This window comes from Oxyura jamaicensis, chromosome 10, assembly GCF_011077185.1.
Source record: "Oxyura jamaicensis isolate SHBP4307 breed ruddy duck chromosome 10, BPBGC_Ojam_1.0, whole genome shotgun sequence".
Classification (NCBI taxonomy): Eukaryota; Metazoa; Chordata; class Aves; order Anseriformes; family Anatidae; genus Oxyura; species Oxyura jamaicensis.
Window position 1 is genome coordinate 20,377,812 of NC_048902.1, and position 13,558 is coordinate 20,391,369.

The following is a 13,558-nucleotide window of genomic DNA, read 5'->3' on the forward strand; positions in this document are numbered from 1 at the left end:
AAGTGTCCCTGTGTGACATAAGGGGCTTCCTGAGGAATCTGTTCCTACACAGAGCGGTGCCGGGGTGTGCGGGGATGGCGAACGGCCACGGGTGTTGCTGACTCCTCGGAGTGCAGCCACAGGAGGACGGGAACCCTAAGCTGTACGGCAAGCCGTGGACATAAGTGCACTCTTTGAAATAAGAGTTGTTTTTTCAGCACAACACATCTGACACAAGGGAATGTCACATCCAGTTTATTTAAACATCAGCTCACACTTTGCAGCAGCATTTCTCTGGAAATGGGATGGGAACCTGTGTAAGTGCAACCGCAAGGCAGAATAGGGATCCTTAAAGGCAAATGATTCCCGAGTCCAAACAGTAAGGAGGAACAAATGAGAAAAATAGTTTCAGGTCCCGCCCTTATCAGATCTCTTCTGAATTTCAGTAGTCGACTGTAGGAATACAAATGGTGTGGGCAAATTCTTCATATTTTATTGTTCCATTTGGTCCAATTTTAGCCTCTTTTAGCAGGTCGTCAACTGAAAGAAAGCACAAAAGAAAACACAAGGATCAGAGTTGGTATATATGAGGGGTGTTGTGATACCCAAAACAAGAGTGGTTTGGGTTTTCAAAGTGACAGTTTCCAGGATCACTTGGAGGGGGCAGCCAGTTTTAAACTAGAATTGCTCTTTGATTTTGGTGTCAGTGTCTAACTTCTTAATAAACATTTGGAGCAGACATTTTCATCTGAGTTCCTGTGAAGTGTGGTGCCAGTAATGAAGTTCTTGCTGGGTCACACCAGCTGAAGATAAGTTCCTGAGACTTCCCCGTGGAAAAGATTCACAGATTGAATCCAAATCAGCTTATAACCACTTATAACCACTCTTGGTAGGTTGGGTCGTTGGGTTTGAGTAACAAAATTGTTCCTATTCAATTTAGCTGAACTAAGTGCTCGTGCAGATTATATGCCTGGCTTTAAGTAGATTTGTGTGCCACTTCTAATATCAGCTTTGTGTTTGAAAGCAAAGCATCCCCCCTTGGCTGTGGCTCCAGCTGAAACCTATTCCAGAAGCGGTAACTGCGGTCACCGCCTGGCAGCAGCGATGCTCCTCGGGCTGGCGTTGGGGATGCCTGGGCGGTGATGTCAGTTATCGGACTTAAAATGTTCCTTTCTGTAACAACTAAACCACTAAGAGGTATTTTCCCGTAAAATAGTAAACGTCAGTAAAATAAGAAGCACATGAGGAATTATGCATAGAGAAATGCTAAATGTTGCTGGATGAAGCTGCTACGGGGGGTTAGATGCTGTATTCCTTCAGGTGATGGGAGAGGAGGCGAGTTCCCTTGCCTTGCTTTACCTGTAACACGTGGCACTAAAAGGGATGGAAGAGAACCCCAGCAGCTTTTATTTGATAAGAGTTTGCCCAGCAGATTCCTTTGATAAGGTGTCTAATGCAGCGCAGGAGAGGGTTTTGGTCCCATGATGCTGATGTTGAGCCGTGTCTCCTTGCCCAAGCGTGTCGCTGGTCTTTGTGCCAGCAGCATGGAGCTGTGCCACGATGGGACACCACAAAGAGCAGGGGGTAGGCGGTCTGCGGGAGGAGAAGCAGGTGGCTTGGGCACCTGCGTTCATTGCTTGGTATTCCATCATCAGGACACCTCCTGCGTGTCTAGAGCCTGTTGATGGACTGTCAGAACAGATGGGTCTGATGTGGCTACGTGGTAATTCAGTCCTCCCTGTGTCTCCTGCCCGGGCAGGCTGGAGCCACATGTCTTGCTGTAAGCAGCTGTGGGAGGTCTGTGAGCAGCACTGCCTGCTTTTTGCTGTCCAGAGGGGTGTGGGCTGAGATGCTGGTCTGTCCTGGTTTTTGCAGACAAGTATCAGTGTATGGATAAGGGATATGGGGCCGGCAAGGAGCTGCGGGGAGCTGCAGACACGGAAGGTAAAGAACGATCCCTTCTTTCCAGGAGATCTAATCCTCTCAAAGAGAATATCCCGATGGTAATCGAATGCTTCTAACGGCATAAATTCAAAAATAATTATTCCCAGAACACTAAAAAATAACACAGAAGAAAAATGTGTCGGTTTTCATTTGGTAAGAGTACGTTAAATGAAAACGAAGCGCCAGCTTTTCTGGAAGTGCTGTAAATGAAGGTATGTGCCAGTAGTTACTGAACAGCCGCAGATGCTAATGAAATTGAGTCTGCTCTGGCATCAAATATTTATAGCAGCTTAGCAAGCTGGAGTTCAGCGTGTCAAGCCAAAGGGGGAATTTCTTGTTGAGAAGAAGCATCGCTCGCTATATGGGATCTATGGTGCTGCGTTAGGAGCTGGCGGAGGGGCTGCACATTTGCTCCCAAAGTAATGGGAAATCCCCCCCATGCCTCCGGAAGCTTCTCTGTGTAATCGTGGTTCTTGCTGGGATGCCTTTAATTAGGGTTAACGTCTCCGTGTCTTCACTGTTTGTTCAGCTCTCATAATAGCTCCGAAAGTGTTTTCAGATGTAAATAGCTGCATAAACTATTGTTCCAGTTAAACAATTGGAGAAAATGCGTGATGAAATCCAAATCTCCTTTACCATCAGGAAGGCCCTCAAGGAGCCTGACAGGGTCTGCACAAACCCCAGAACCTTGGTAAAACCTTGGTAAAACTCCCCCCTTGCCTGCCTCAAACCGCTGATAGGGGTTTCTGGTGCCTCACCTTTGGCAGAGGGGAGCAGCTTTCAGACAGACAGGACTATTTTTACTTTTTTTTAAAAGAATCTCAATTAAAATGTCCCTCTCTCTTACGAATTGCACTTGCCATGGCAGTGCTTTTGGGGGAATCGGGCAATTCCCTGAGCCCCGTCCTGTCGAGGGTGCTCAGCACCCCTTGCTGGCAGGCGCTTTTCCTGTGCTCCCAGCTGGAAGCTTCTGGCCCTGCCTCGGCTGCAGGGGGAGAGCAGGGAGGAAGGGACCAGAAGCTCAGGAGCACACACTGCGTCTCTGTGTAGTGAAATACCTTCTTCCTCGGAGAGTTTTTCTCCCAAGTTTGTCAGCTTGGCCCTCAACTCGGAGACAGTGATGACCCCTCTCTTCTGCCTGTCTATCATGGACAAGGCCGTGAGGATTTCCTTCTCAGGCTCCTCCTGCTTCATTTGCCTGTACATTATATTCAGGAAAGTGGAGAAATCCAGTTCTGCGTTTCGCTCTGGAAAAACAAGGGCAGATTCTTTATGAGGGGCTCAGTGCTGAAGTCCCCATCCAGCCCTAACACCCTCCTCTGTCCTCCCCGGCTTCCTGAAGCAGCCACAGGCTGCCTCCCCTGCTCTGGAAGCTTTTTTAGTGGCACTGCTTCAATCTGTGGCTGTGTTGGCTCCATTGGCTTTGGCGAATGCTACTGGCTGTGCTGCAGGGCCTGGGCTGCTTCACCCCAAAGCAAGTAAATGTCCAGCCTGCAGCTGGCCTCCTCTTCATTACACATCTCCTGACTACTGAAACATCGATTTTTAACACCAAAAAAACAAACAAACAAGCAAAAAAAAAAACAACTCAAAGCAAAAACTCCTGCCAGGACCAGATAGCTTAACTTCACTGTGCTCATCAATTTTTTCTGGCTGTAGCCCAGCTCGGTTCCCTTGGCTGCCCCGGACTCACCAATCTTGTGCAAGTGAAGGTGCCTCTGCACCTCCCCTGGCGTCGGGCTGGCTCCCAGGCACCGCATCACGGCCATCAGGTCGGTGGCTTTGATCTTGCCTTTTTGTTTCTTGTCGTACAGGGAGAAGCATTCCTTGAACTCTAATTAAAAACCAAAACTCTCCGTTATGTCATGTAAGGTTACCTCGAGCTGCAGCCACGGTCCTGCTGCCTGCGGGGTGGCGTTGGTTGAGTTCCAGCGGGGATATTGTGTCTGCCTCGGGTGTCTTCTTTCACAGAGATACTGCATGGGGGGGATTGGAGGGGGGAGAAGGACCCGGAATAAAGTGCCATGGGTAATTAAAAGTCCAGGCTTACAACTAACTGAGCTGATTAGGGTCCTTCAGTCTAATGAGAGAAGCCTGAAAGTGGAGCGTGGTCTGCAACTGAGTTAAGGACCATTAGAAAACACTTTTTTCCCCCTGTATGGGGGCAGGAGGGGGTGCTGGAGGCATGGTTCGGTCCCTGCCGGCATCGCCCTGCAGGTGGATAGCTGGATCTTAAAATGACATGAAGGAAGGGGTAATGCAAAGAGCGGGGTTTGCAGAGCAGCTGGGAGAACCCAGCCCAGCCTCTTCCATCCTCCCTGCCCTCAGTGCTGTGGGTGCTGGGTGCCCGCGGGGGCCGTGGCCCCGGCTGCCCCCTCCCACGTTGCTGAGCTGCAGGGCCCTGCAGCTTAACAGCTTTGCCATAATACTCTTACTCCAGCTCTCTTCCGCGTTTCTAGGAGCAAACTCTTCCTGCTAGAGGCCCCTTCCCAAAGCCAGCCCCCATTTCTCACCCTGAGCCCCCACTGTCCTGGGCTGGCAGTGAGGGTTTGTCCCCCTGCCCCCCTCCCCCCCCCTTTGCTCTGATCGGAGGTGAAATAAATGATTGTGGATGGGAAAAAAAAAAAAAAAGTACTTACCGTTAATTTGATCCTGCGACAGAAATTTTGCCTGCAGTGAGAAAGGGGGTGGGGGGGGGGAGAGAACAGCAACAAAACTTTAAAATCTTGAAGGAGGGGTACGGGGGGTGCTGTTTGTATCAGCCCAAACCCTCGCTCACCATTATTTTGGGGCCTTCCGTGTGTTTCAGGCTGTGGGGACGGGCGGCTGCTGCCTTCGGTGTGGAGAAGGGCTAAAGTCCGCCAGCCCTGGGTGGCGAGGCAGGGCTGTAATAAATACCCCGCTGCCATGGCTACCGGGCCTGATCCCTGCCCAGCCGCATCCTGCAGGCCGTGGGGCCCCAAGCTGTTATACAGAGCTGGGAGAGGAGGATCCGTGCCTGGATGCCGAAGCAGATGGGGGGCTGCAGGAGGTGGTTGGGTTTTAAACCTTTTTTTGGGGAGGAGGCAGCAGCCTCCAGCTTCCGAGGCCTAGCCCGGATAGGTGCAGTGTCTTACAGCCCCTTGTGGTGCCAGGCTTCTGGCACTCAGTTGACATTTAGGGCATTAAAAGGCAAGGATTATGTACAAAATCACTGAGCAAAATTCACCGTTTTGTCCCAAAATAATAAAAATTGAGTTGGCAGCTCAGCTGGGCACTGCTCTGCCTCGCTGGATCCACCGGCGGTGCCAGCCCGGGGCTGGGCTCCAGGCCCCCGAACAACACCGCTGCACGGGCCGCATCCTTCCCAGCGCGGCCCCAGCCTGCTACACCCCGCGGTACGGGTCCTTGAGTCTCACGGGATGAAGATTCTCCCCTCAGGGAGCAGCTGCTTCAAGTACGGCAAGTCACTCAGCTTTTATCAAAGGTTTTTATTCAGTCTGTTTTGCTGTTAATTTTTTGTTTTTAACCGCTTGGGTTCTGTCACACCAGGGCTTGATACAGACTTTGTGGACATGAACTGTTACAGGGGTTCAGCCTGGGTTGGAGGAGCTCAGCTCCATCACCTGAGTAGTGAGCGGGTACAGAAAATGATGCTACCGGGGGGGGCGTAGGGGACCTGCAGGATCAGCCCTTTGTGCCTGGGGGCTTGTAGCAAAACCTCCCTTCCTTAGCTGGGTCTGGGTAACACAGGACATGCCTTGCACCTATGTCAGTCAAGGAATTTATTTGAAATGCCTCTACATTAGAAAAACTATTTTTCTTTGAATCACTCAGAAATATCAAAACTTAGAAACTTTCCTTTCCTGCGTGGAGGTTGTTCATGTGCAGGGTGTAAAATGCCCATGGCTCGGGGATATAGATCACGCCAGGGTACTTCTTCCTGAGGATTTTGTCGTTCCACAGCCAAATCACCCAGACAGCAATGAGGACCAGCGTTATGATGAACGAGTAGAAGAGAAAGAGCCCATTGCTGTCCAGGACGAGTCCTTTGCGTTTCTGGTGCATCACCAAAGCCATCATGGCAAAGAAAGTGAAAATGTAGAGGATGAAGATCTGCCCCTCTGTCACGAGATACCTGCAAAGCAAAAGGACCCGTTAGTGCTCTTTGTGGGGAGCTGGGCTCTGCAGCCAGGTGAGCCGAGCTGTGCTGCTGCTGTGGGACAGCCCTAAAACTCCTGTTTTCTACAAGTAGTTGTCCAGACTGTTTGTAGCGACAGTAAGAGCTTCTAATAGCAAGTATCCTCAATATTTTTCCTTCATTAAAGCAGGAACTGGGAGAGAGGCAGCAAACTCATTGGGAGGGGAAGAAAACATGTTTGGGATGACAGCTCTTGGGAGAGCCCACGTGGATGGAGGGGCAGGTGGAGTTAACAAACGGGTGCCTCCTCGCAGAGACCTTGCTGAGAAGCTGCTGGGCTGCCAGGAGGAAGGAGGAATTGCACTCAATGGGTCTTAAATCGCTAGCACGCAAATTGCAGAGACTCACGCTGATGTATTTAAAGGAAGTGCAGTGGGGTAACTGGGAACTGACCAAATCATCCTGATGATTTTGACTATCTAAAATTAATTTACTGTATAAGAACAGTCTCAGCAGGGGGACAAAGCTACGGGCAAGAGAATATCATCTCTGAAGATGAATGGAAAGTTGTTTGGCTGCCATCAGGGAAACAGTCTGGGAAGATGAGGCTACTGAAAATGAGAAATAAATAAGACCTCTCTCAAAAGGCTATTTGGACACACAGGGCAAGCCAAGGAGGCAGCGTAAGAGCATCATGCAGGCAGCCTGGGCTTTATGTAAAATCTCTGTACTGCTGGTGAGAACATCCCCGTTACCACAAATGGCCTGAGACCAGGTGGATGCGCTGTGGGCACCAGGAGATCACCCCAAAATCATCCAGGATCTGTCAACCTCGGCAGCAACTGGCTTTGAAGAGGGGGCAGACAGCAAGCAGAGGCTGAAAGCCTGGGCTCCAGCAACGTTACCCTGTGTCAGGATTCCTGAGACAGAGGTGGAGGAGCAGGAGAACCACAGAGTGCTGAGCAGGTGGGGCTGGGACAACCGGTGCCCAGTACTCAACAGGGGAATGACAGCGTGGTTGAGGAAACACCGCAAGCAGGGAAATGACACACTGTGCTGAAGCTGTCCCAGCTGGTAAAGGCTACGGAGGCTGCCCACTTAAATGAGATTTCATTTGCCAGAGTTGCACAAGAGAAACTGCAGCAACTTCTGCTCTGGGGATGGGAGAGCTCCTGCTGCACACTGCAGAGCCTCCTGTGCTACTCCCTTCATCCTGCACCTCCCTGAGAGGACAGAAGTCACTTACCAGTAATAAAGGCTGCTCGGCCCCATCAGAAGCAAGGCAGCCACCGGCATCCTGCTCTCATCTTCAACAGGAGTGAAGCAGCCGGTGAAATATATGAACAGGATCAGAAAGAAAGGGATGTACCTGCGAGCAGAGACAGAGCTCCTGTGGGGGGTGTGACCCCGCAAAGCGGCACCGCGGTGCACCCAGCCCTGGTTTACCTCCCTGCTTTGCTGTGATGGCTGCAGAAGTGCTACCAGTGTCACAGCTGCTGAAAACAGCCTGGCGTGGGGCTGCTGAAGGTAATGAAACTTGTGGGGCCCTCATGGGAAGGGCCAGAATTTGCCGATTAGGTCAAGCGCTGGGCTCAAGTGCTCAGTCCAACGCTTCTGGCCATTGCCCTCGTGGGCTCAGAAGGCTGCATGAGGGCAGTGGGGTGAGCTGTGATGTGCTAAGAGCTGAACCGCAGGCAAGCAGGATGCGGACCCGGATCTGAACAAACTGAAAGGCTTGTTTTTCTTTTAATTTTGGGGTTTGCTTCACGCTGCCTGAGGAACAGCAAGCCAACCTAAAATGGGTGTGCTTGTACTGGGGCTGAGGCATGCTCCAACCGGGCCGCAGGCAGCACGCGGTCACGCAGGACGTGGTGGAGGAGGAGAACAAGCACAGGGCTAGTGAGACCAGGTGAAATCAAGTTGTTTCAGAGCCAACCTTGAGAGGAGCAAAACCCTTAATGAGTCTTCAGCATCCTCAGCCTGGTACTGTAGCTGGCCTGGGAAAGGTGGCTGAGGGAAGAGAAGAGCAGAGCTGCTCCTGCTGCTCCCCACAGCTGTCAAACAAGCTGCACATCCTCGAAACATCAGTGAGAATGACAGGGGCAGGAAAAAAAACTAGCAAGAAATGGGCAATTTTCCAAGGGAGGGAGGCACTGTAATTACACTAGCTGTGAGAATATTACCCCTAGCCAGCTCTCATCAGCTGTGCTTTATTTTTTACGTATTAACCTACAAAGAGCCCTGGCCTGCCTTTCCTCGCATTGTTCTGGGGCCACCAGATACGCTGGAAATTGCTTACCACATCGAGTGACCTAAATACTCATCGTAGTAGTACAGCAGCTCAAAGGAATCAATCTGCAATGCAACGAAACAGATTTAAAAGGGCAAAGGGAACGGCGCACCGCTAAATGAGAACAAGCAATTAATATTTGTTTGAAGTGCTCGTACAAAACGTCCACTTTACCAGCGTCTCTGGCTTCAGGTTCTTGATGATGGGGTTCTCCCTTACAGACAGATGGTGCTGGTAGCCGCTGAAAATCAGGCGATGGTTTACGGAGTCCCCAACCAGGTGGATGCTTGCGCCCATGACGAACATGATGATGCTGACATACACCATGGAGCGGGGCAAGGTCTTAGGGGAGCGTTCGATGAGCTGAAACCGCAGAGATGGTGAACGGTCAGGAGGCACGAGCAGAGGTGGGTGATGCTGTGACAAGCTCTGCCCTTTCCCACTTTATAGGGACTTGAAAACGTCACCTTAAACCCTACGGAGACCTGCAGAGACCCACAGGTTATGCTGTCACAGCAGAGGTGAGCTGCTGCCAGCACCCTGCCTGGATTTGTCCACCCTGGTTCGATCGGTGTGACTGACCCCAAGGGAATGCACTTCCCTGACCACAGCTCCTTTCCCTACAAGCATCTCAGACGTGTTCCTACTAGCCTGGATAGTCTTTCAGTTTCCAGTACACGCTCCTCTTCCTTTTTTTCAGCAAACAAACCACATTTTTGGCCTTGTTGAAGCTTTCTGCAAAGCAGCACCCTCACCTGAGCCAAGGCTTAGGCTGCAGCAGTGTTCTGGCACTTCTGCTGCAGCACTCAAAGCAGCTCAGCCACCAGATGTGATCAAACCATGATTAATTAGAAACAAAAAGGCAGCTGCTTTCTATAGCTCCTTTCCTCTTTGAAAGCCTCCCTGTGCCCTCCAGTGGCGAGCAGAACCTCCAGCAACGCACCCACCGCGCTCGGCACAGACACTTGTTCCTTTGTATGTCTCTGCTGGATCACTTTCAGAGGCCTCTTGGTGAGTTGGTGGTGTTTTTTTTTTATTATTTCCTAATGGAATTTGACTCAACCTTCCCCGTGTGTTTGGTTCTAAAGAAGAGGCTTAAACCAATCTGCTAGGTAAGAAAAATCTGACTGCTGACAAACCAGGCCCGGGGGTGAGGCACCCCTGGGAATACCAGCATCGGATTTAATGACGAGCTCTCCTCATCCCATCTTGTGGTCTGCCTGGGTCTGGGTGGAGGCAGGCACGTGAGGCTGACGTGGAGCCCAGTGAGCCTGTGGCAAGATCCTGCAAGCCCGGCTGGGGAAGAGAAACAAGGGTGGTTTAACCTGCATGGAGCTCCCTGCTCAGCCTGCAAAGCGGGGAAGGTCTCGAAATACATCGCTAAGGTGCTCCAGCCTTTGGGACCCAGCCCCTCCGAGCATCTGCCGGGGCATCCTCTGCCTCCCCGTGCTGCCAAAGCAGCTTTGCAGCCCTCCGTCTGCATAAACAGGGAAAAGCTCCTTATTTGTATTTAATTTTGAGGCTTAGCTCTCCCTTTCTCTGTAACTGCTGTATGAACGTCAGAGGATTCAGAGAGAGGAGAGGAGAACAAAAGGCTCGGGGAAGCTCTCCTCTGCTGGAGAGAGAAGGCTGGAGGTGTCCTTCAGGGGGACAGCGGGTAACAGCAGTGCACCAAAGGCAGCAGATCTTAACCTGACAAGTACTCAGCCTGCAGAAATCGGTTGTGTCAGGCTAGGACAGGTCTGACCAAGTTTCATTGCTTTTAGGTTCCCCTGAGGACCAGGTACTGAATATTCCTTTCTGGCCACAGTGGTGTTTAAAACCTCCCAGGCAGACTCAGGAGAGAAAGAGAAGCATTTACATCTCGGGACGTAATTTACTTTCTAGCTAATGAAGGTTAAAATACATTTATAATTGCTTTCTCCTATCTTCTGGCTGCTAAGTATTTAATATGAAAAGATTTCTAATGATACAAGAGTCTTTAACCTCATAAACGGTCTGCACAATCCAGTGGCTGGCGGATGAAACTAGATAAAGTCAAGCTAAAGATACGATCCGCATGTCAAAGAGCAAGTGTAATTAAGCACTGAACAATTTAGAAAATCTACTACAGCTCCAGCTGTCTGAGAAGGTCTTGAAGTTGTGGATGCACGTCGTCTTACAAATGCACGTTAGGTCAGCCAGGGTGAAGGGCTCTGAATTCTCCTGAACGTGGAGTTCAGAGTGCCTTGCTTTGTATATGCGGGGAACACGCGTAACGAGCGAAAGGCTGGGCTGGAATTTCTACAGCCTTCTCCTCGAATCTGTGCTGCTGTCAAAGGCAGGAGGCTGAGCTGCAAGGGTAACGTGCAGGATCCAGTCTGAGCAGGTTTGTTCCAGCCCGTAACACACGGGCAGAGCAGCCAGCCTGGTCTGCTACTGCTTCGTCCTCAACAAACTGCACTAAAGTAAGATTACGTGGTTTTTGTCAGTTGGCTGATGGAAAATTGTTTAAAATGTTTGTTTTTTTCCAGCATGCAGAGAGGTGGGGAGATGGTCCGTGAGCTGTGTTAAGGTGGGCACTGCCTTGGTCTTCAACAGCTGGTGTCATAAATTCTTTCTGGAGTAGAAAACCTCGAGTGTGCAGCAGGACCAGCTCACTTGCAGGCGTGTGTGAGTAACTTCTGTGCTCAGTAAGTTCCCAATAAATTCTTAGCCTTTACCAAACAGTGTTACTTGCCCTGCTTTTACAACTAGTAATATTAAAACAAAACAAAAAAACTAAGCCTTGAGGTTTACCTTTAGCAGAAGAAATGGTGTGATAACGTTGTAAGCCATGTGAAAATAGTCTCCAGCACTCGGTTTGTTTAGAGGAAACCACTCCAAAGGCAGGATTATCTGAGGAGAGGGGAAAAAGGCACATCAGGACGTCCCCGTGACCCAGCTCCCAGTTACCGTGCTTTGCTTTCAAAGCACCTGCAGCCCCGTAACCAGCTACAGGACAGGGAAGGAGAAGACCTTTGCTCTGGACTGTCACTGCTCGCTAATCATCGCGGTTTGAGCTGGCAGCCGCCTGGTCCAGGTAGAGGGAAGAGCAGCAGAAACCTCTCCCGGTAACGTTTATGTTACAAAAATGTAAATCTGTGGGACAGGCACTGCAGAACAACGCTTCCCAGATACCTCCCTGTGACTGGAACTGCACCCCAAGACCTCGTGGTGGTCCTCGTTTCAAGGACAGCTCCTCGAGGGTGTCCCTTGGGTGCAGAAATCAGCTCACTGCTCCGCAGGGGAAGTTCTGGTCCACCCCAACCCTGCCCCCAAAGGAGCGTGAGGCCAGCAAAGCAGCGGGCCTGCCCCCACTGCGCTCACCATAGCGATGGGCCGGCCGAAGTCCAGCACCCAGTTCTGCAGCGTGAAGTAGAACCAGAGATCGAGGTGAAACTGGGAGGTCTTGAAGGTGTCCTCGGTCTTGCCAGCTCCATGCCTGGTGAGGACAGAAGTCGCAGTGTCAGCCCAGCACCGTCGCTTTCTGCATAAGAATCGCTCCATTTTTGCACCACTAAGATTTCTCCCTCTCCTCAACATTGTTTTCAAGAGTTAGTGTTTTGGGCGTGCTGTCTGGGTGCATCAGAGCCCTGCTGGCTCTGTGCAGCAGCACTGCCACCGCCTGCTGCCGGCGTGCAGCAGATAAGGGTTGGGGAAACAGCCCAAATACCTGGGGTCAGGCAACAGGTCCCTGAGGAGGCAGGAGCAGGCTCCAGGGCTGTGTCCCCACCCACAACCCGCCCTGTCCTGGCACGTGTTTTGAGATCTGTGGCACATTTACAAAGTTGAGGCTCCGAAGAGAGGAGGAGACAAAGCATCACGAGTAAAAACTGGCGCGTCCCCGTAAGAAGGCTCTCCCCGGCTGAGAAGGGAGCATAAAGGCAGGATGAGAAGCTTAAGTGCTGAATTAAGTGCAACTATTTTTAACTTTTGCATGACAAAGCAAAATCAAACTCCCAGGGCACTTCTGCCGAACGCTAAAAAAGTATCTGTGCCCGGTGGTGCTCGAGCCCGGGGATGCTCAGGATGCGCTGTCACCTTCATCCTCCTCTCTGAAGATTGTTCTGTCCTCTACCTCTGCAGAGCAGGGCCTGCTCCAACCCCAACGAAGTTTTTCCCTCGAGCAGCCCCCCAGCCCTCTGGTCCCTGCAGGAAAGCAGCTGCTTTACCTCGGCTCTTCCCTGGTGCTGGCACCGGAGTGCTGGCAGCGGTCAGCCCTGAGCCGTGCTCTGAGAGCCTGTGGTCTGCACCGAGGGGTGGGCAGGGTGGGGGTGCCCCACACACGTTGGGATGTCCTGGGAGAGCCAGGACAGCCCCCGAGAGCTGGGGGTCCTGGGGAGAAGCTGTCAAAGCCCTGAGAAGCCGGGGTTCCCTTAACAAGCTGGGGTTCCCTCGGCAAGCCGAGGCTGAGCCTGCACGAGGCTGGGGACCCCAAACACGTGGGATACCCCGGACCGCTGCAGCATCTCGGACAAGGTGGGGGGACCCAGGACAAGGTGGTGGGACCTGGGAGATGGTGGTGGGACCTGGCACAAGAGCCCAGGGAGCACAGGATGAGCTGGGACAGGGGGGCTGGTTGGGGCTGGGGTATCCGAGGGGGGCCCATAATGATCCCAGGGGGTGCAGGGGGGAGATGCATGAAGCTGGGGTACCCTAACCTGGGTGGGGGGATCAGGGTGATTCGGGGGGTGACTCAGGATGACACCGGGGTGTCCCTGGCGGGGTTCAGGATAACCCAGAGGCAGCTGGAAGGGGGCTGGGGTACCCAAGGGAGCCAGGGCACGCTGCAGGGGGAGGCTCCGGATGATGCTGCGGGGTCCCGGAGGGGCCAGGGGCTGCGGGACGAGGCTGGGGCAGCCGGGACGAGCCGGGACGAGCCGGGGCTCCGGGGGGCGGCTGCCCCCCGGGGACCGCGGGGGGGGGGGTCCCCATCCCTAAAACCGTCCCGGTCCCGTCCCTCTCCCCGTTCCCACCCCCCTGTCCCCGCCGCTCACCTGCCCGGGTAGATCGTCCCGGGGGGCTGCGGGGAGCCCGGGGCCGCCGCCGGGAACGGCCTCCGCCTCGCCGAGCCCTGCATGAGCCCGGGGAGCCCGGCCCGGCCCGGCCCGGCTCGGCTCGGAGCGGCTCCGCCCGGGCCCCGCCTCGGCGCCGGGGGCGGGCGGCGGCGGCTGCGCGGCCGGGGGCGGCCGAACCGGAGGGGG

The 13,558-nt window shown here is 52.8% G+C and overlaps 2 protein-coding genes across 3 annotated transcripts; both read right to left on the reverse strand.

The window, feature by feature from the left end:
* Positions 1-218: 218 nt before the first annotated feature.
* Positions 219-5,174, reverse strand: CALML4 (calmodulin like 4). Of its 2 annotated transcripts, none has more exons than XM_035335661.1 (5): positions 4,703-5,143; positions 4,563-4,593; positions 3,617-3,757; positions 2,982-3,170; positions 219-519 (listed from the first exon to the last, which is right to left on the reverse strand). In XM_035335661.1, the coding sequence occupies exons 1-5, from the start codon at positions 4,703-4,705 to the stop codon at positions 422-424; spliced, it is 462 nt and encodes a 153-aa protein (XP_035191552.1). In that variant the 5' UTR covers positions 4,706-5,143; the 3' UTR covers positions 219-421. The 2 variants fall into 2 exon arrangements, with proteins under 2 accessions (XP_035191552.1, XP_035191553.1); XM_035335662.1 differs by lacking the exon at positions 219-519 and adding an exon at positions 2,663-2,729 and having other exon boundaries at positions 2,942-3,170; positions 4,703-5,174.
* Positions 5,175-5,380: 206 nt separating this feature from the next.
* Positions 5,381-13,493, reverse strand: CLN6 (CLN6 transmembrane ER protein). The gene is made up of 7 exons (XM_035336141.1): positions 13,352-13,493; positions 11,682-11,796; positions 11,112-11,210; positions 8,508-8,696; positions 8,343-8,398; positions 7,290-7,412; positions 5,381-6,040 (listed from the first exon to the last, which is right to left on the reverse strand). Exons 1-7 carry the CDS (start codon positions 13,432-13,434, stop codon positions 5,752-5,754), a joined length of 954 nt encoding a protein of 317 aa, XP_035192032.1. The 5' UTR covers positions 13,435-13,493; the 3' UTR covers positions 5,381-5,751.
* Between the last annotated feature and the right edge of the window lie 65 nt (positions 13,494-13,558).

Excerpts from the sequence above, each read along its gene's own strand:
- CALML4 (XM_035335661.1), bottom strand. Across the intron at positions 3,758-4,562 it reads GTCGCAGGATCAAATTAACG|AGTTCAAGGAATGCTTCTCC; the intron begins GTAAGTACTTTT and ends GTTTTTAATTAG. Across the intron at positions 520-2,981 it reads AAAACTCTCCGAGGAAGAAG|TTGACGACCTGCTAAAAGAG; the intron begins GTATTTCACTAC and ends GCTTTCTTTCAG.
- CLN6 (XM_035336141.1), bottom strand. The coding sequence starts at position 13,434 with ATGCAGGGCTCGGCGAGGCGGAGGCCGTTCCCGGCGGCGGCCCCGGGC. Across the intron at positions 11,797-13,351 it reads GGGACGATCTACCCGGGCAG|GCATGGAGCTGGCAAGACCG; the intron begins GTGAGCGGCGGG and ends TGTCCTCACCAG. Across the intron at positions 11,211-11,681 it reads TCGGCCGGCCCATCGCTATG|ATAATCCTGCCTTTGGAGTG; the intron begins GTGAGCGCAGTG and ends CCCTCTCCTCAG.